The sequence below is a fragment of the Mugil cephalus genome, chromosome 13 (assembly GCF_022458985.1).
Source record: "Mugil cephalus isolate CIBA_MC_2020 chromosome 13, CIBA_Mcephalus_1.1, whole genome shotgun sequence".
In the NCBI taxonomy this organism is placed as follows: Eukaryota; Metazoa; Chordata; class Actinopteri; order Mugiliformes; family Mugilidae; genus Mugil; species Mugil cephalus.
The window spans coordinates 19,962,073-19,983,620 of NC_061782.1; the positions used below are offsets into that span (position 1 = coordinate 19,962,073).

The 21,548-nt window shown below is 40.8% G+C and overlaps 1 protein-coding gene across 2 annotated transcripts in view; it reads left to right on the plus strand.

Annotated features, from left to right (window-relative positions):
• The first annotated feature begins 687 nt into the window (after positions 1 to 687).
• The window catches only part of anapc1 (anaphase promoting complex subunit 1), a 48,090-nt gene continuing 27,229 nt past the window's right edge, over positions 688 to 21,548 (plus strand). For both annotated transcript variants that reach the window (XM_047603622.1, XM_047603623.1), the window contains exons 1-27: positions 688 to 861; positions 1,952 to 2,191; positions 2,464 to 2,631; positions 2,705 to 2,747; positions 2,855 to 2,952; positions 4,623 to 4,705; positions 4,962 to 5,035; positions 5,129 to 5,274; positions 5,358 to 5,515; positions 5,723 to 5,854; positions 5,999 to 6,217; positions 7,202 to 7,297; positions 7,395 to 7,485; positions 8,155 to 8,220; positions 8,307 to 8,444; positions 8,692 to 8,835; positions 10,141 to 10,201; positions 13,605 to 13,660; positions 14,347 to 14,478; positions 14,612 to 14,686; positions 16,241 to 16,363; positions 16,741 to 16,910; positions 18,358 to 18,449; positions 18,626 to 18,774; positions 20,507 to 20,585; positions 21,200 to 21,236; positions 21,413 to 21,486. In XM_047603622.1, coding sequence (XP_047459578.1) covers positions 1,976 to 2,191; positions 2,464 to 2,631; positions 2,705 to 2,747; positions 2,855 to 2,952; positions 4,623 to 4,705; positions 4,962 to 5,035; positions 5,129 to 5,274; positions 5,358 to 5,515; positions 5,723 to 5,854; positions 5,999 to 6,217; positions 7,202 to 7,297; positions 7,395 to 7,485; positions 8,155 to 8,220; positions 8,307 to 8,444; positions 8,692 to 8,835; positions 10,141 to 10,201; positions 13,605 to 13,660; positions 14,347 to 14,478; positions 14,612 to 14,686; positions 16,241 to 16,363; positions 16,741 to 16,910; positions 18,358 to 18,449; positions 18,626 to 18,774; positions 20,507 to 20,585; positions 21,200 to 21,236; positions 21,413 to 21,486 — 2,920 coding nt within the window. In that variant the 5' untranslated portion in view covers positions 688 to 861; positions 1,952 to 1,975. The remainder of the gene's footprint in view (positions 862 to 1,951; positions 2,192 to 2,463; positions 2,632 to 2,704; positions 2,748 to 2,854; positions 2,953 to 4,622; positions 4,706 to 4,961; positions 5,036 to 5,128; positions 5,275 to 5,357; positions 5,516 to 5,722; positions 5,855 to 5,998; positions 6,218 to 7,201; positions 7,298 to 7,394; positions 7,486 to 8,154; positions 8,221 to 8,306; positions 8,445 to 8,691; positions 8,836 to 10,140; positions 10,202 to 13,604; positions 13,661 to 14,346; positions 14,479 to 14,611; positions 14,687 to 16,240; positions 16,364 to 16,740; positions 16,911 to 18,357; positions 18,450 to 18,625; positions 18,775 to 20,506; positions 20,586 to 21,199; positions 21,237 to 21,412; positions 21,487 to 21,548) is intronic.

Below are 21,548 nucleotides of genomic sequence, written 5' to 3' on the forward strand. Positions count from 1 at the left end.
TAAATGTTAGTATATGTTAACCCAAATACTGTTGTTCTTTTGAAAAGCAATACCTCCTTTAAAGTTGGTACTAGTGCTGCATCTAATGTTGATACTTTCCTGTGATCTTTATCCTGGAAGACAGCAAGATTACACAAGAATCTCATTGGACTGCAAAAGAGGAAACGTTTTTACTTTAAAAACACTTAAATACTTAAATAGAACAATGAATCCATATAAGCAACACTCAATGCAGCATTTTCTAGAAAAAAAAAATCTAAATCCACCAACAGTTCTGTTCGCCTTTGTGTGTGTGTGTGTGTTTTTCTATTATTATTATTAAAGAACCATTGGACATTAAATGCAACCATTTGTAATTATACTTATATAGAAAAATACGGACTTCTTGTAATAATTCCAAAGTCTCGTGAAGATATTATTTTTCAGGTTTTCTTTCTCTACTAAGATATTACCAGACCTTTATTAAAATTAAAATCCCCCACAAAGAAATTAATAGATGCTTATATCCTCGCTTTCTTTCCTTTTCTTTTCTTTCATTTCCTTTTTTTGTGGCTGAACTTCTCTCTCGTTCACTTCCATGGTTTAGGTGCAAGCAGGTCCTGGTCCTGACGTAGTCAGCCAATCAGCGCCGAGCTCATTCTTCCCTCTCTTCTGATTGGCTGACTCGTGGAGGAAGAGGATGTCGGGACAGCAAAGATGTCCGCGCTCATTTGAAAACCTGCTGTGGCCAAATCAACAATTTGGCACATGATACGACTTGTTTTTATGTTGGCGCTCGCGACGACGTTGTGCTCAAGCAAGATTCGTAACAAGAGAAGACAGGGACTCCGAGACAAGAGCCAGATTATTCCTTATTATCAGGTTAGCGGCTGAATTCCTCCCTGCTAACACAGAGCTAAGTGGAGCTAACATTAGCTGGCGTGCTAATCGAGTCAGTGAAAACAACGGCAGCCTTCGAGCGGTTAGCGTTAGCATGCTAGTCCTGGAGAGTATTTTTTAGCTAGCTGTAGGAACACGGCTAACTGTCAACATATAAAAACTAACAGCTTCATGTAGTCCATGTGAAATGTTAACAACATTAACACGGGTTGAGGACGTCAGTTAGCTTTAAGCACACTGTCTCCGCCAGGGTTGATTTTAATGTTAACGTAGTAGCGTGGACTCGCAGAAATAATATTGAAAATGGTTTAACGGGTTAGTTTTTTTTACTCTATTCTGTAACCGCTAACAGTAACGTTACCATACAATGCTGTTATCGATAGACGTACAGATGCAGCAAATAAAAGCATGCTCGGGACTGTTTTATTCAAGCTACCTTGTACAGAAGTAGAGAAATCAGAGGCTCTAGTGGTGTTCAGACATTCAGTGTCTTTAATGATTTTATTTCGGGACGAGAGACCTCATCGTTATGGAAGTTTAAGGAGAATGCGTTTGTTTATTTTGACCGAGACCATCTCAATCATCCCAATAGTCTGAAATCTCTTGTCCTAACAGCTGCACAACTTTAAGCTAATTTCTGAGTTCATACTCACTTTAGCACAAAAATAAATAAATGAATTAACCTCTTTGACAGGTTGCTGTTCTTTTAGTTGGTCTTTGTTTTTGCTCTCTTCTGTGTCTGTTGTTGACATAAGGACCTTGCTGCCACTTCTTCTCTTTGCTTGGACAGGAAGTCTATACAACAGTAGTGCTGTAATTCACTTATCTTGAAGATCTAAATTTTATTCCTGTGTTGTATGACAACTTAATTAATGGATTAAAATATATTTAGCTGTGCTTTGCTTGGTATAGCCAAGGCTCATTCATTTCTTGCACTGCATAGAAGCTCTCTATCACAATGATTGTGTTTACATATGTAGCAACGGGAAGGTCAGGAAGAAAATGTTAAATCCATCTGACCAGTAAATGGCTAACATTTGTAAATAATTTTCTGCATACTTAATTTCCCCAGAAATAATGCTGATATCTGGAACTCATGTCGGAAGTCGTGTATGAAGAGACAGCCACGATGATCGCCGCAGGGGAATTGCAGTCGTTTGTCCCGTTTGGCCGCGAGCACTGCAGGAATCATCCAAACGCCTTCAACCTGCAGCTGAGGGAGCTCCAGCCCGCCTCTGAGCTCTGGTCGTCAGACGGTGCCGCTGGCCTGGTGGGGTCCCTGCAGGAAGTCAGCCTTCAGGAGAGAGAAAGGGTGAGATTTCATAGGATTGTTTGGTTGTACTGTGCAGAATGGCTCTGATGTCGAATTGTGTTAGTGTGCTCACTTTAACATAAAGGTGTTGAAAATTTCTTTCTTACATTTGAGTTTTTTTCTTTTTGTTTCTCACTCTTGCAAGTAATATTCTATGACCTTGTTTCTCATGAAATAACACAATTAATAACACTTATTGTGCAACAAGCACAGTTAGTTGTTTCAATTTGGACCTTGTTGTGTTGATCTGATGGATATGTTTTGATTGACAGGAATGCTGGCAGCTTAGGAAAGGGTGCGTGGGGGTCAAAGAGGAGGAGGATGTGGAGTTTGAAGAAGAGCTCTATGCAGCAGGGAATGTGGTTGTCTGGAGCCAGGGCAGTCGCACACAAGCCTCCAGTGTATATAAAGCCTTCACCGTCGACAGCCCAGTGCAGCAGGTCCAGTGCTTAAAACTTCTCACAGTCAAAAATGTTTGTTTTCTTGCAACTGACCCAGTTTTATTATCTATAGGCCTTGTGGTGTAATTTTGCTGTTCCTCACAACAAGAAAGACGGTACTGTGCAATTTACAACATTTACCTTTTAAACAGAAACTCATGTTCCTGAATCATCCATTTATGTCATTGCTGTGTTGCATCAAAGCTTATTTAATGTTTTGCAGAGGAAGACGTAGAGCACACGGTGTGTATCGTACAGAGTAGCTGCATCAACGTTCACACTGTGACCGGGAAGGACTTCATCTCACCACTACCATTCCAGGTGAGGGGAATAGAAACAGTGGGTGAGGTACTATAGGTCCACACGAAGCGATACTGTAGGTAAAGCTTTTAGCCACACAACTCCATTCTCTAAACTTAAATCTTGTTGTGACATGCTACCAGATTTGTAGGTACAACGTTATTGCCGTTGTTCACACAGTTTTTTATTCCACCTAGTAAAAGATACCCTGCTGTTTCTTTTCTATGTAGATGCTGTGTGTTGCTTTTATTTAAGCATTAGTCAGATTAGTGATCGTCCCCGGGGTGGGTGAACCATACTCTGGTTAACCGACAATAATGGAAATGTTGAATCACTGACAGTGGTAAGGAACATTATCCATATAGATTTCTATTTAGGTGTGTGGTTGACAGCCCAGCTTATGGACTTAGTCTGTGATTGCTTTTCTTCTTTGTAAGTGTATTTATGGCTCTGACCACATGCAGATATGTTTTTTTTTTATGTGCATTTTGTATATATGCGCATAGTGTGTGTATTGGTCCCATTAGCCTGTTGCACAACAACAAAATGTAATTTGATTTGCCTTAACAATACCTTTCAGAAACAGTGTTTGTGACCTGTTCGGAGAAAATCATGCTCTGCTGTGTGTTTGTTTTTCTTGCTGGAGGCCTCAGTAGGTGATGATGAACTGTTCGACATTTAATAGCGGAAACGCTTGGCACCCACTCTCATAAAAGGACTGAAGTGATTATAGAAGCGAGCTGGGAATGGGTCACTGTGGGCAAAGCAAGAAACTCCTTGCTAGAGCTTTTGTTATATTTGTGGCGTCCTTACATTGAAAGCCTTGGGGTTCTGCTCTGTCCTTGACCTTATATGGTTCAATACCAAGTCATATGCATATGATTTCAAGTGGACTGGAAGTGCAGTTAATTAAAGTAAATTATTGTAGTTAAGCTACTTATTGTTTAATTTTTAAAATATCAACAAAATAGAGAATAATGACCATCATTTAATGGCTTGAAACATGTCAGTAATCTTATTTTACTATCACAGAAGACTAAAAAAGGCAGACAACATTTGCAGTTGCAAAGCTGGAAGTCAACAATAGCTACCATGCATTCATTACCAGGCATGTTTTAGATGATGTTGACTGAATTATTGTTGGCTAAAATTGAGCTGGCACGTCTTTTGTACTGTACAGATTAGAGAGAGTTAATATTGGTCAGTAAGTGGTTTTAAGTGCTGTAAATCAGCATCTCAGATCATAATACCAAACAATTGAAATGCATTACATTTATTAGCAATCTGTAGCTGAGACTGCTGTGAGAGAAACATAACAAGTTTCTCTTAAAAACATCTGAAAGGGACAAGTATGGGCAGTGATGAACCTAAAGACAGAATCATTTTTAGAGAATTTATGTCTGAATCTGCAGTTTTTCCCAACTTTAAGTTCATAGTGACTTGCTCAGTGTTTGACTGTCTCGTCTGTAACTTTACTGTTGTGCATCATCACTGCTTTCAGATTCATTTCTGCTGCAGTAGGGATCTGCTCTGAGTCAGAAAGTACTGCAAACTGTCTGATCCCTGATAAGTATTAAGTGTTAGATGCACACAGTTAGGGATTGGTGAACATAGTGGAGCCTTTACTCGTGGTTGTTTTTATACAACAATAACCGTTAAAAATATCTCTATGTCTGCTCCGTCTCTTCCAGGTCTCAGATGTCTGGGCAACCAAGTTTGGACTTTTGTTGGAGCGTAAAAACACAACGAATGACACACAACTCGGCTCGCCTGGGTACGAACAAACACTCATAAGCACACTCATAAGAAAATCCGTACACAATGGCATCACAAAGAGCCATGTTTTTGTTAGGATTTATCCACCCACTCATGTGAAGTGAAGGAGTGACAAACATTAAAGCTCAAAACCTGAACAAATGAGTCCTCAGTAAATCAAACGCTGATGAAGAGTAGAGTACACTCACACAAACCATTGTGTGCAGGAGGTTATGAGGGATTGAGCTCTTTTTTTTTTTTTTTTTCCTGTACAGGGAACCTCTGCCCACTGTGTTCAGCATGCTGCATCCTCTGGATGAGATTGCACCGCTTGTATGTAAACCTACAGGTATGACAGACACAAACATTTTGTCATTTGTCTGTCTTTGCTAATGACCAGTCCGTATTTTTGACTGAATCTGTGTGTGTTTGTTTGCTCCAGGTGCGTTTGATGGCTCCCGTGTGCAGTACGTGTCTGACTCCACCATGAAGATAGTGTTCACCTGCTGCCAGCCCTCTATAGTTGTATCATATGACTCTGTACAGGGAATACACTCAGTCTGGGCATTACGCAAAGTCACACATGATGTGAGTGAGCACACAGACACCTGCAAATACACACATACAAACACTTGTTTCTTTCCTAATCTGGGGTCTTTCACCTCCATTAGGAGCGGTCTACAGTCCTGCGGTGTCCAGCGGAGCCGGTTGGCACACCGTTGGGTCTGATGGCTTCGGGCTTCCTCACCTCTCACCTGCGCAATATCTCACGCCTCGACTCTCCTGGTGGCATTGGGACAACTGGGCTCGGGCCTGGAACCGGAACAAGGTACTGATACCACTGCGTGCGCATAGAGCTTCAATAAGTAAAGAGAAAAGCATATTTTTTAGTCATTTTCAAAGCCAAAAATATTGGCTATAGTTGGTAGGATTAGTCATTAGTTGGATTTAATAAGTAAAATACAGATAAGAGAAAAGAAAAGGCTTAATTATTTAAATTTACCTGTCTGACCCATAATTGTTTTTCTTGCTCTAGTTGTGCTGTTGGTACCAGCTCTCCTCTCCACTACAGCGCTCTTCACAGTCACCAGAGCAGGATCATGGCATCCTCACCAGGAATACACTCTCGAATTCATTCCCCGAGTATATCCAACATGGCCGCCCTCAGGTGACGCTCATAACATTTTATAAAAGAAGCAGATCATATTATATGTGAACCAAGTTGATGACAGATAAATTACACACCAACAACTTTCCACAACAACTTACTGTGTTTTCTGTTTCTCTTCTGCTTCTGTTTCTGTTTCTCCAGTCGTGCCCACTCTCCGGGCATGGCAGCTCCGTCCTTCTCTGGTGCGTCTCGTTTCAACACGTCTTTTCACAGTCCGTCATCCAGGACGCACCACGGCCTCCTGCCGTCTCCCAACTGTACCGTCAATGAAATGATGCTGGTGCCGGAGATGGAGCCCATCATACCAGACCTCTGCATGGAACAGCTGTGGAGTGAGACAGTCACTGCTGGCTGTCACAGGTAACGGCCAAATGACCAGATCTGGGGGGGGAAACTTTTGGACCTGGCGTTCGTGTGGATGTTACTTAGACATGTACCACCAGACCAGACCAGACCAGACCAGACAAGACACCCCCACCCCATAGCAATGACACTCATTGATGGCAGCAGCCATCCCTCAGCAGAAAAAACATGAAAAACAGCACAAGGTGTTGACCCAAAGACCCCCACTGACAGCACTTGTAGCTATTAACATGGTTGCTTACATTAAACTTCTTCAACATTTCTATTCAAAAAACAGCTTTAAGAACATTTCCTCATCATTTGTTTTCTGCTATGCTTCACCTTGTTAAATGTGAGACTATTGCCAGAGCAAAAGGAGAGACTGTAAGCACTGAAGATTTTGCTGGTCTGGTGGGACGATGCCACTAGAAATGTTTTTCATGGGAAGCTGAAAAATGTACCGTGTGTTCAGATTCATTTATTTTATTGCGTTAGTTTTCTTTTGTCTGAGAAACAGGCTCCTGATGTTTATCCCTCTGGAAGGGAACGTACATCTGTCTTTTTCTTGTAACCTTGATATCTCAGGAATGCTCCGTTCAAATTTCTTCAAGTTCAGCACAGATCTGGGACTCGAGGATGAACCTTATGGAGGATGATTTTGTGGTTAAAGTTCGAGATCACTATGATTAAAAAAAAAAAAAAAATGTTGCCAATAACTCCAGAATCCATACACTGATTTTGACATGAGCTCACATAAATATCGAATGGGATAAAATTACATTTTATTTTCAAGAAATTAAAGGGCAACTCACAATGTTCCTGAAAAGTCTGTGCTATATTATATATATATTATCTACACACATGGATTTAAATTGTAGCTACAGTCATTGGAGGATTCATACCACCAGAAGGCGATAATTCTATATATTTTTTGTTTGTAATACTCTTTGTATTTGTTCTTATTCTTGTATAGTAACTGCTTATGCTTCACATGACTTATAGGGAGATGAGCAGCCAGGCGTCTAAAGTGTTCCTGACCTCTGACCTCTGTGAGAACCACTACCTCTGCTTCCTGGTGGAGTCTCATCAACAACTCAGGTCAGTTAGATACATAGAGTGTATAGATTTTATACAAACACTAACATACACATATGTCATCATTTACCAGTTAGCGTCTGTGTCGTTGTGTCCACAGATGTGTGAAGTTTATTGAGAGCAACGATCCGTCTCAGCTCATCTTCCCCTCGGTCACAACCATCCCTGCCAAAGACGCAGAGCCTCTGCAGGTACATCGAGATGTTCACATGGAAGTCTGTAGATGGTAGATGAAGACTAGTAAACTCACAAATTACTATAATCCAGAAAAAGAATGATGCTTGGTCACTTACATTTCTCAGCGAAGTTGCAATTTATGTACTACAGAGGAACTACAGTTTGAAATCTAGTAATTGCTTTTGGTTTTGAGTATGGGATTTCAGTTTCAGTTTAGCTACTAATAGACCAGCTTTTATGTTGCAGTTTTAGTTTATCTCCAATATTAAATAGATAATGAGTTCTGATGTAGTGTTACTCTGTTTGTCTGTCATATATTAGGCTTAAATTAACAAATTTAAAAACAAATGGAAGATTTCAAGACGGTTTATTCATTGATTTTAAAACATCTTTAAAACAGCTGATTGCACCTGTGAGTGAATTTAGTTAAATGCTGGAAATTGCATTAATAGTTAATATCATAGGTACGACATGTTGACAGAAGATAAACATGGTAAAAGGTTCTCAGCAACAAAAAAAAAAACATTACAACTAAAACCTCCTCTTCTTGTTATAACTGGTTAATAAATCAAATCTGTAGTAAAAATTTCCATTGTCTTCTTCAATTTTAGTAGAAAATGAAAATCATGTTTAGTTGCATACCCAAGGTTTGTTTCTAACAATTACACTAACTTGTTGCGTAGAACATAGACGCCATGCTGGTTTTAGAGGCCTGTGGAAGCCTGGTTCTCTACACAGGAGTCACCAGGGTAAGTACGGATTAGTCATCCATCTACTGTTTGTTGAAGTCCTATTTCTGGGTGGTGAAGTCATGACTTTCTTGGTGTTTCTCCAGGTCAGTAAGGTCTTCTTCCCCGGCCTCCTGTCACCCACCTTCGGTCTGACCAATCACCTCCCGTACCTCAGCACGCCAGTGGAGAACGTCAGCACACCCACTAACGCTGGCAGCAGGCACCTCCAAAGACTCGTTGAGGTACCGCCGCATGTTTTCCCCGCACAGATCGCTGATATCAGTGTGTTGCTATTCAATAATGTGCTCTCTTAAAGACAATTTCCACTGTGCAAGACAATCCGTCACAGTAAACACGGGCACTTGATTTAATCTCAAGGCGATTTAATTCATTTTACTACTTGGACAAAATCTGAAAATAATCTCAAAATTGGCATATAATCTGACTTCCTTACTTATTATGTTCAACTCTCCACTCTGCCCCTGCCAGGATGTTTTACCGTCACCGTTGTCAGAGCTAAGAGGCCCAAACTTTAAACATCACGAAGCTTCATTTTTGGAGGATTACAGCTTTCAACAAGCTACACCCTACATCCATGCTTTGCGGGATCCGGTCTGCAACCGAGTCACTTTGGTAGGTTTGTGTGTGTGTGTGTGTGTGTGTTTTCAAAAGGGAACACTACCTCCAGCATTGACCTTTGACCCTGCTTCGTTCACATGTTGGTCCATGTTCAGTTTCTTTTCCCAGTACTAGACATTACATGGTTTGATTTATTGTTGCAGGTCAGGCCATGACAGAGCTTCAGCTGAAAGGAGATTTTGAGCATAATTATAGAGAACATGCACTAAAATTAGCTGACTCCTCATTCAGCTGAGTGCAGCAATGAGAGATCATCAGAAGCTCAAAATAAACATTGTAAAACAACAAAAATGGAACTGTAACTGGGTGCATTATAAAAAAAAAAATGTTGCTGTTACAAAATACTGCCACAAACCCGCTTTCAGGACTAACGGTGCTCTCAGAGTTGTAGCTTCTCTCGTGTTTCCGATCTCTCACACAAATCTTACGAACCCTGTCCTGCAAGACTGCAGCGAGATTTCTCATGGATGACCAGTCACGAAAGCACTATTTGCTATATACCGATCACTCATCACAGGATGAAGTCAATAAAAAAAAAAAAAAGGTATTTATGCTCCTTTGACCTCATGTACCGTCAGTGACGGCACGTGGCTGCTGACACATAGTGGTTCTAATGTTGTGGCTGATTGGTGTAATTCAGACTGTTTCTTCATTACTGTGCTATGTAACAAATTACTTTTTTCCCCAGTTTCATAGATGGACCCAGCATGCATCTTATTTTTATTTCCAAGTTGTGAATGGTTATAAGAATCCATTCACAACTCAAGATAAGTTGTGAGAAAACAGAATCTAAATATATAACGGCATTAAAAAAAACAACAACTTCTCAGTAAACTGCGCAGAAAATGCCAACAGGAAACACTGCTTTAATGATAATTGACTATAACTCGCTGCACCATGAAGTCAGAGATATAGGCGGCGTCTCTATGGGTCGAAACTTTCCAGCGAGAACCGAGTTTTTAATCACCTGCTGTGACATCACTGATTAGGCTGAAAGTTTAATCTGATGTCGAGAGCAGAAACAGACGTTTCCAGCTGTGTGTGATTCACTGTTATTTGATCTTGTGTTATGTCTAGTGCACTTGGAAACTATGAATCACTGCACACAACCATTAATTTTTCTCTTAAGCTGAAACTTCTTTTTTTTTTTTTTTTTTTCCTGTTGTGGTGTTGACACTTTTACCTGCCTTAGTAGGAAACGCTGTAAATGATAAAATTGTGGGAAGTAATATTTTATCCAACTGTACAAATATGAAATTGAACTTGAATGAGATTGAATGTGTTTTTCTCCGTCTCTAGGAACTGAGCAGTGGCACGATGCTGAGGATATCTATCCCAGAGATTGCTACCTCAGAGCTGGGTGAGACACACACACACACACACACACATACACACACACACACACACACACACACACACTCACTATATAAATGCTAAAAAATACACCGCATGCACAGACATATTTAAGAGTAGATAATTGCTGGTGGCCAGTTATGCTGTCTGTCGTTAATATGTAGACATTATAAATGACGCCGAACACACATACACAGATGGCTGAGTCAAAGCAGTCACGTCGCTGAAATTAGATTTAAGAGCCGCTCTACATTGTTACACAGTGACGTATGTTCTCGATGTATTGAGGATGTCATTACAAGGCAGACACGCACACACGCACACACACACACACACAGATAATGAGTAATCCACTGCATCAGTGAGGTTTCTCTGTCTAGTTCCAACGGAAAAGCCTAAAAACACCTGCTGTCGTCCTTCTGGTCATTTGTTGATTCCTTAATTCATGTCAGATAATTAGCATATCAGCCCACGACGTTCCTTATCGTTTAATCGATAAAATGTCTTGAAAGAGGTGGACAAACATCCATGCCTGCTATCAGTTGGAAATGTTGACGTTAAAGCTGTCCCACAAATAAATGTTTTACTGCCAAGCCGTGACAAATGCAGCAGCTGTCCAGGCATTTTCCTGCACCACGATTTTTATGACGACCAAGTACTAAAGAATAATATGATGCCAATTAAAGTGGGGGTCAGCTGCTTTATCTCCTCTGTTGTTTACCACTAATGGGTCCCTGGGTCTGTTCAGATGTTACTGTGAACCTTCAAGTTTCCTAATCTTCCCTGGCTTTTGTTAAAGCTCGGGTTTTACTGTTTTTTTTTTTTTTCTTTTAAGAAAAAAATGATTTTAAGCCTTCAGCGTCACTAGGGTGCGTGCACTATTGTGCGTCTGCCTTTGTGTCCTATACATGCATCGCTCCTCATTATATATTAATCGATCCTACGGACGCTTCTTTCTTCCTCTAATGAAATGGCATTTATCCACCTCTTCGTTGACCTTTCCCGCTCTGGACGTCCAATTAAGATAGCCTAGTGACAGTGATTAGGAATCTGATTGGTCAGAGTTGTTGGGAGACACAGCAGCACTGATTACTGGTAGCGGGGGTTACTTTTTAATTTCCTCTTTGTTTTCTGATGTTGAGGAAAAGAGGCAAAAAAAATTACAGGAAGAGGAAGAGGACCACAAAGACAACACCGGGTGGTTAAAATCAGATTTTTTTTTCCCCTTACAATGTTTTGGTCCAAAATTAAAACGGTTGTAGGAAATTACTCAGAGATTCAAACCTGCATACTCCTACTCCTATACATACATACATACATACATACAGTGGGGGAAATAAGTATTTGATCCCCTGCTGAATTTGTAAGTTTGCCCACTTCCATAGAAATGATCAGACTCTGGTTTTTATGGTTGTTTACTGGTTATGGGTATAGACAGAATATCAGTCGAAAATGCATAAAAAACACACAATCTAAAAGTTATAAATTGTTATGTATTTTATTAAGGGAAATAAGTATTTGATCCCCAAGCACAACACAAGTCAGTACTTTGTAGAGAAACCTTTGTTGGCAAGCACAGCGATGAGACGTTTCTTGTAGTTGGTCACCAGGTTTGCACACAGCGCAGGAGGGATTTTGGCCCATTCATCTTTACAGACAGTCTCTAAATCCTTCAAGTTTCTTGGCTGCCTCTTGGAAACTCGGAGCTTCAGCTCCCTCCACAGGTTTTCGATCGGGTTAAGGTCTGGAGACTGACTAGGCCACTCCATGACCTTAATATGCTTCTTCTTGAGCCACTCCTTTGTTGTCCTGGCAGTATGTTTTGGGTCATTGTCATGTTGGAAAACCCACCCACGAGGCATCTTCAGTGTTCTTGCTGAGGAAAGAAGGTTTTTGTCCAAGATGTTACAGTACATGGCTGCATTCATTGGCCCCATAATGCGGTGAAGTTGCCCTGTACCCTTTGCTGAAAAACAGCCCCAAAACATGATGTTTCCACCTCCATGCTTAACCGTGGGTATGGTGTTCTTTGGGTCATACTCACGTTTTTTCATCCTCCAAACACGGCGGGTCGAGTTAATGCCAAATAGCTCAACTTTGGTTTCGTCAGACCACAGCACTTTCTCCCAAGCCTTCTCTGAGTCATTTAGATGTTCACTGGCAAACTTAAGGCGGGCCTGTACATGTGCCTTCTTGAGCAGGGGGACCTTGCGGGCACTGCAAGAGTTCAATCCATAACGGCGCAGTGTGTTGCCAACTGTTTTCTTGGTGACGGAGGTCCCAACTGCTTCCAGATCATTAACAAGCTCCTGCCGTGTTGTTTTAGGCTGCTCCCTCACCTTTCTCATCATCATCCTCACTCCAGACCGAGGACAGTTGATGGTCCTTTTATGGGTCTTCCACTTGCGAATAATGGCACCAATAGTTGTCACCTTCTCACCAAGCCTTTTGCTGATGGTTTTGTAACCTATACCAGCCTTGTGCAGGTCTACAATCTTGTCCCTGACATCTTTTGACAGCTCTTTGGTCTTGCCCATGGTGCTGTAGAAGTTGGAATGTAAGAAACTGATTCTTAGAGCAGGTGTGCTTTATATACATGACGAGTTAAGATCAGGAGTATTGGTAATTAGTTGACTGAGCACAGCTGTGTGCCACATGCGCACCAGCCAATCTGTAGGAGCCTGAATTCTAAGTGAATTGTTGGGGATCAAATACTTATTTCCCTTAATAAAATACATAACAATTTATAACTTTTAGATTGTGTGTTTTTTATGCATTTTCGATTGATATTCTGTCTATACCCATAACCAGTAAACAACCATAAAAACCAGAGTCTGATCATTTCTATGGAAGTGGGCAAACTTACAAATTCAGCAGGGGATCAAATACTTATTTCCCCCACTGTACATACATACATACGTACGTACATTCATACATACTGCTACACATTGAAAAGCAAATGTTTTCCTTTGATTTTAAAGTTATAAAGTAATGCCCGCATATTTCTCCCAAATTCTCACAGGTACTGAATGCTTTACGGGAAACCAGAGAGTGAAACCCTTAAGAAATGTGGCTGTGTGGCCTTAATATATTAGCATCTTATGCTTCTATAAGAAAAGTCAATGATGGAACTTGACAGCAAATTAGGACTCACACACAAACAAAACATAGCAATAGCTGTTTGGGAATTCCCAATATCAACATGAAACCTGGATTTTATAATGTAATTATTTTGAGTACCAGTGTTTCCCCAAAATAACTCCTAAATAATTTTAATATTTATGTTTATTGCAACAAGAAACTTTGTAAAGGTATTGGGCACTTGGCTCCACTGAATTTACCATTTTTTTAAAATTTTGTTTTCCCCTTACTGCCTTCCCCTTTTCCCTCTTTTGCCTAATTTATTCCAGTGAGGAAGTGCCTTCAGGCGATCCGTTTCATCCTGCCTAAAGACGCTGCCATGAAGGTTTGTGGAAGCGATGACTACTTTGAGTAAATTCTTAAAATACAATGGAAAATGTGTTGCCAGTTTGTGTGGTTAAGTCTGTGTGGATTTACCAACTGGATGGTCTGTCTGCTGTAGGATTAACTTCATGCTAAACCAACATAGAGTTAGACTAGAAATGAATGATCTACAAGGGAAATTAATCGGTCATAGTAGCTTAATTGCCACAAAAAAGATGAGCTGTTATACAGGCGTGTTCTTTATTTAGTAACGTATTTTCAGTGTTATCATTAAATCCCATGAGAACTTGGTTGTGATTCACGTTCACATCAACAACTAAATAAACGGAAGTCAAAGTTGCTGCTGAAGACACATTACACACATTGATTTAATCTGATCTGGGTGTATTTCCTGTTTTCTCTATTCTCTATGACCCCACTGCATTTTGGTTTATTTTAGATGTGGCTCAGTACTCATCAGCATATTATGCTTTTCATCAGAGCACCTTCTCACAGATACAGAAAAAACACAAAACCGAAGCTGGTTTGGCCGAGTATGTGTTTATGTATGACTCCGTTTTCAGAGCGGGAACCTGAATAATAAATAACATTTTCTGGGCTTTAAAATTATTTGTTTATACAAACTGATATTGCTTGCATATTTTTTACGTTATCTATAAACTGACATAGAAATAAACTCTGTTGCAGGTCTTGGTGAAGTGGTATAACATCTACAACGCCCCTGGCGGCCCCAGCGCCCACACAGAGTGGAACCTTTTTGTCACCTGTTTCATGACGCTGATGGGCTACAACACCGAGCGCCTGACCTGGACCAGAAACGTGAGTCAGTCGGCTGCTCAAGACTCGGCCGGCTGTTGTGGCGTTTTCACTTCTTAACCTGCAAAAGCTCATTTTGACTCATTTACGCGCCTTGACCTTGGCCCTTTAAATGCCGTCCACCTTGTTTCCCCAGCTGCATTTTGAAGTGCCTCTCTCTCCGGTGATTGCGGCGAAGAAGGCTCGTCCCTCTGACGGGGGCTCTGATGAGGTGCGTGACTACGCCGTGACCTGTTGTGGGGCACATGCAGGGTTTATCCTCCGGTGAAAGTCCAAGGAAAGAAAACACGACAAAAGGGAAATCATTCAATACTAGACAGAATGATAAACATTAACAATACCACAACAACAACATTTTTTCTACCATAAGAGTCTTTTTCTATTCTTGAAGTTTTTCATTCTACAATTTCACATTCATGCCAACGACACGGTTGGTAGTTGAAAGAGAAGCTAAAATATTTAAAGAATAAATGTGTCCTGACACACGCAGTCAAACCACAGCGCTTTAGGCAAGTCCACTTAACCCAGAGGACGTTCAAATAAGCGGTTCTCTGCAATTTAGTTCTAAACACACATTTGCTCACAGATGTAGGAGTGTGTTCCCGACCTCTTTCCTATAACCTCAGCCGACCCGTCGGAGTTCTTTTTAAAATATTCCCAATTAACGGTGGAGGGTTCTTAAGTAATCTGTGTATATTTATGTTCTCATTAGAGCAAAACATGACTAGCAAATGTCAAACAGCTAGAGGCTCAGATTTTACTCTGTAGTTTAGTGTGTGTTTGCTCCGGGGTAATGCATGAGTCAGATTCAATTGAAACACGCTGCTCATACTGTCAGCTTGTTTTGCCTTTGTCTCCGAGCCAAAATGTGGTGATGGTTTTGCAGCCACAGTCGTTACACAGAAGACATAACATCCCCTATAAAACATATATGATGTTCAGTGAAATCTGTTTTTCATTTTGTGAACAACGACTCACACAAATATTCTCTTTCTTGCTCGTTCAGACGCCAGTTTCAGGCTTCAAAATACGAACATGATACGAGCTCCTAATAGGGCCGAAAGAAATGGGTCGTGTGAAATGATTGTCAGGCATGTTGTCCTGAGAAAAAGACCAGACACAGTGGCAGAATATGTCATGGCTTATTGGGACAAGACATTTTTATTTTTTGACTTATCACAGTACGGATAAATATAGAGGATAAATATATAAATCATGGCTTAGTGTCTCAGTTAAACCAGATTCATTGTTTTGAGTTGGCTTCGTCGTCTGCCACGGAGCCTGACTACAAACACTGCTCCAGGAATCTAACTACATGTGGAAGAGACGCGTTCACATCTCAGTCAGACGGACAAGCACAGAAAATTCCCTATTTTCCTTCTCCTTAGACTTCTCTGTTTTCTGCATTGCTGTGATTTCAGTAAAAGTACCTGTTGTTCAACATTGATTAACTGCACCTACATCTGTTTCAAAAAAAGGTCAAGAGTCTCCATTTTTTACCTTCTCTCGAGTGTGATAACTTTTACAACATTTCCAAGATATTGGCCGATACAAACTCAGAATGGTCTTCTGTGTACATGACAAAACGAGAGGCATGGCAAAGAGCAGACAACACATACTGTCACACTTTTCCAACAGTCGAAGACTGAAAGATGTGACTGGTTAGGGACTAACACGCAGTCTGTCTTGGACAAGTCACCTTTGCATAGTCTGAGAATGTCCATCCTATCAGACAAAAACCCTTCTACTCTGTTTCTCTCTGTAGGACTGGGACTACTTACTGGGCTCTCATTACCACCGTCAGATGAATTCCCAGCCTGCCTGCAGCCCAGTGGACTCCACTGGCACAAATAACACTCTCACCACAGAGACTGAGCCTCTTTCCTCTGTATGTAACCCACTGTTTGGTTTAGTTTAGTTTGTTCCTTAAAATTTAGTTTCTTTAGATTCCGATGACACTAGGTTGATGTGTCCACCCCTTCAACATATTATTATTTTCCTTTAATCATATTAGTGTTTCTATGTTGAATATCTTTTCTGTCGTATATGTGGCATCAAAAAGTAATAGAAAAAGATGGAATTACAATGGAGTTCATTTGAGCTGTGGAGATTATTCAAATTGGAACCACTGGTTTAAATGAGAGATTTTCTCGTAACTAAGAAAGTATTGCTTATAGTCTACTGATTTAAGCTGCAATGACAATGTCTGCATGCTCATAACTTCTCTTTTGTCATTTCCGTCTTTTGTCTTCTTTGTGTCCCAAGGCGTCTTGTCCCTCGAGTCCGTCCCTGAAGCTGGACAGTTCAGCTCCCCTCTTCCCTCACATTCCCGCCCTTTTCTACGTTCTCCATCTTCTGTATCAGGAGCTGCAGCTGGATGAGCTGCAGAGAGCCCGAGCCTCATCGCTGGTCTGTCTGCTACAACAACTGGCCAGGTAACTACTGTAATCTGTGTCTCTATTTACAGCTGCCCGGAACATTAATATCACTCCGCTGCGTCACGGTCGTTTGAGCCGAGTGTTTTCCGTACATATTCCTAAATTAAAATGGAACTTAAAGATGTGCTGTCACAGAACTGAATGGAAGTGAACCGGCAGACAAAACAAGGAACCTCCTTTTAATACACATTGGTTGCAAACAAAGAAGAGACCTGTGACATTTACCACGACGAACACAACCGCGTCTGATTTTCCACCGGCAACACTGAACTCTCTCACCGTGAAAGAGAAAAGGGAACACGCCTCATTGTTTTTGATGAAAGCTCGCAAGTAATCAAGGCTCTTTCATGACATGTACTTCAAGTGACCGCTGTGATTGGTGACAATGACAATAACAGAACAGGTGGAGTGGCAGAGTGAATTGCTCTTGAGAGTAATTGGCCTGTGTTGTTAGTATGTGGGTTGCTAAGTATGGTGAAAAATTTAACACTCTCCACACTTTAGTAAATGGTTTATCCTAAAATGACTGGTTGATTGTTTCATTAGACATTTACCTATGAGGTATTAGTTTTTTTAAATCATTTATTTTATAATAGCATGTATATATTTTTAGATAAATCTGTGGGTAGTTGTAACTCGGGTATACAAATCTGTAGTTACCCTCTGGAAATGACTAGAAATGCTTCCCTGGCTGCAGTAAATACAGCTCAATCCAGACTGTAGTGGATCTCTACTACCTACACACTTACTGATTTAGGCCACACCTGTGTATAGTATAGGACAGTGTTCAACGCTCAGCCTTAACCCTGTGACCGTCGGCCTAAAGTTGCGAGGTGGGGCTTCCACACTTCTCAGTTTGTTTGTCCAGCTCATCCCACAGATTGTTTCATGGATTAATATCCAAGTCAGCACCTTAAACCCCTGATGGTTCCATTACAACCCAACTGTACCTTCACTATAAGATTCAAGTACACATTTAAATCCATTTAAATGTTAGCTTATGAAGCTGTGACAGTTTAATCGTGTAGATGGTTAGAACGTAAATTATTATTTATTATTATTAATATTTTTAACTAGAGAAACCACAGGCAAAACCTCCATGTAGGATGAAGGACTTGGATCATGATTTGTAAGCCTACGAACTGTGGAAAATGGATATTAACAAACCGGAAATTGTGTCTGGGCTTCGTACCAGGATTAAAAACTATTGATTATCTGGGGTTAAGCTAAATGGTGACGATTCACGGCCATTAATTACTTTTGCTGTGCGTTCAGTTACTGCCCAAAGCAAGTTAAATGTCACTGATTGTATTTGGGAGAGGAGCCATTTTTAATTTTAGATGCAGCTATAAAAGATGAGCGATAAAAGGTTATACGTTTTTTTATCATCAGTGTGACTAGAGTCACTCAGCATGTGGTGTGACGTGTTCGTTTTCATTTGCAGGGACCTTCAGTTGGAAGAATATGTGGATCTCTACTGGAGAGACTACCCTTCATTAATTAGTGGCTTTACTGAGAGCTGCTTCATCGACCAGGGTAGGAAGCATTAATGAACCGGTCATTGTTGGTGAAGTTAAAGATGTTTCTGTAATTATATCCGCAACTTTATCTAACTGGTGTTCAGCTTTTGTTGTTGCCTTTGTAATCGTGCGACATGTCCTTCTCCTCGCCCTCTGTCCATCTCCCCCACCTCCACGTCTGTTCCTCCTCAGCACTGATTGATCAGATGCAGCGTCCATCCTTCCTCAGGCCGGAGCCTCCCTGTGTGTTCAGCTGGCTCAGTAGGTGCTTGAGAGGAGAGGAGAACCCGCCTTTCCCCTACCTGCCCGGCATCTGTCAGAGGACCAGGCTGCTGGTTCTGGTACGACCTGAGCTCCTCTGTATTTCAGATCAAGAGCCCTGAAGTGTAGTTAGCGGCTGTTTTTGTTTTTGTCTTTACATAATGGTTAACAATGCATCTAGACAGAAATGATGAGTGGAAACAAGTGGGACGATAAAGGACACAGTAACGAGGTTGTGAGGGATTCATTATTGAGCAAGTTTTAGGCACTGGAAGACTTAAAAAAAAAAAACATTACGCTCTGATTACAGTAGAGTTTCAGGCCAATTGATCCTAACGCAGTTGGAGGAGAAATCTGGTCCACACCTCGCTCTGCACCAAGGTGAAGCTGAGATTATCTCTTAGTCTAACAGGACACAGAGCATCTAGAAGGTAACATTAGTCAAAACATCTCCGCCAGTTCTTGGTGACGAATAGGCATCATGTGTTGATGCTTTTCCCAAAGCCTTTTTTTTTTTTTTTTTTTTTTAACCTTTGTGGTTTACTTACTGAACTCTATTACAGTCCAGTCTTTCAAGTGCATGATGCAACTTCATTTTTAAACTCCTGTAGTCTAAACCCTGCATTACTTTGTCCTGAATTACATTCTGTTATTTATCAAGTAAAACATTTAATGTATTCATTTGTTATTAGTTGTTGTTATTATTAGTTACTTAGGTTTGGCAGAAATAAGGAAGAGAGAGTGATCTCAGTAGGATCACAAAATAGGGACTGCAGCTGTAAGACAATGAAACGTAACATTTTCACAGTGTATTTCATGCTTAACGTAGACAGGGTTGTTTCTTTTGTAACTTGACATTCTAGCTGCTCTCAGGATTTCACTTGAGTGTGTGTGTGAGGGAGAGGGCAGAGAGTTCAGCATGTAATTGTAACACACTCAGATATTCTGTTTGCGTGGCGTGCTCCTGGTTCTTTTCCTGGACATAAAGCACAATTATGCCATGGTGTGGATGGAAACTTGCACATTTGTGCATGTGTGCGTGGGGCTGATGGAGTCAGCCTTTATCTGTTGAGGAAAGATTGTTTTGTTTCTGTAGAGGATGACGGTGGCGATGACGAACACGAGGAGAAAAACAGAATTAGATGGGCTGGTACAGATCCCAATATGTAATTTCACCTTAAATGAAGGCATTAAAGCTTCTTGATTATTAATTTTGAATTTCTCCAGTGTGATTGTCACACTTCAAAACAACTGACTGCATCCTCGCTACTATAAAATGTATCTTTCCATTTCACCTGGTTCTCAGCAATATGAGAAAACCACAGATTATAAGATTTGGCACGTGTCATGCACGTTGACATTTGTGCGTCAACAGGTTAAACAGCTGCTTATGCTCTTTATTTGTTTTTTTTAAACATGTAGCTGCAGCTGAATGAGACGGGTCTAAATTAATATCAAGCCACTGTTCTCTTGAAGAGTGAGTACTTACTAGAAAGACTCGCGTGTATATAAAAATATCCCGCCCTCACACTCAGACGTGGTTATTCGTTTCATGTGCACTGCCAGTCAAAAGTTTAGACGCATCTTCTCATTGAATTGAATGAGAAGGTGTCTCCAAACTTTTGACTGGTGGTGCAACTGTAATCTTTATTTGACCCTCATACAATTTCTCAGTATGTTATATTGGTTTATATTGAGACTTGCAGTAGGAAAAAACCAGCCCTCCGTTTTATGTGACCTTGTTCAAGAGGCTCAAACACCTAAACAGATTCTACATATGATTTCTGTTTGTTTCTATCTGTTTGTCCTCAGAGTTACGCTCTCTACATCATTGGAGATGAAAATGCTACTTCGACCGATGGACCACAGTACCTGCTCAAGCTCTCTGCAGGTCTGTTTGTATTGTGTGATTTTTTTTCTCTCGTGTGTGTGTGCGTTTATTGACGACCGGCCCTGATTACCTGCCAGTTCTCATATTTTCCTGCTTCAGGGCCCAGTAACAGAGTGTGTCACCTGATTTCCTTTGTTAGTTCTCGCTTTGACAAAAACCCAATAGAGCAGTGAGGCGACAGCAGCAGCTGCAGGTATTTGATCGGCCTCTTTTCCCACTGACGCAGTATCGGCCATCGACTCCGTGGGCGATGTCGGAGCATCAACAGTTTTTTTTTCCTGCGCCGTGTTGGTATTTTTAGTGACAAACAAAACAACAACAGAGGCCCGCATAAAAAGTACTGCTCTCATCCAGAATAAATCTCACTTTCGTTGAACCCATAATTTTAATACCTGTTAATTTTGGTGACAGATTTTAACTGGCAATCGATGGAGGTTTGACAAAGCGTTAACACAATGAATACAAAAGAAACGGCTTCCTTCAAAATTGTGTGATTGTGACAAGCATTCATTTCGCATCACAAATAACAAGCCATGAATAAAATACCTGAACTTTTTCCGCTGCTGTTAACTGGTGTCATTTGCTTTTCTGTTTCATGTTTTCATCCTTTTCAGGCCAGAAGTCCTGTGCAAGTGAACCGGAAATCAGGAGGTAAGTGCACAAGAATGAGAGTCATTCAGTTTTTGTGATACTATTGCTTTTATTTTAATCCCTATTCTGCTTCCTAAGGTTTTCTTACTGTTATATTCTGTGCCTATTTGTTATTTTTTTCCCTCCATTCGTTCAGTTGTAATTTGTCTTATTATACTTGTGTCTGTTTGTTCTAGACAGAGCAGTGTGAAGTTCAAGTTTTCCAATAAGACTCTGGCTGAGCAGTTGGTCGTGTGGCTCACCTCCCAGGGTAAGATTTCAGTTTTCATCTTTATAGAGGAAGGTGTATTAAAGCCATTTCCTCTTTTTCTG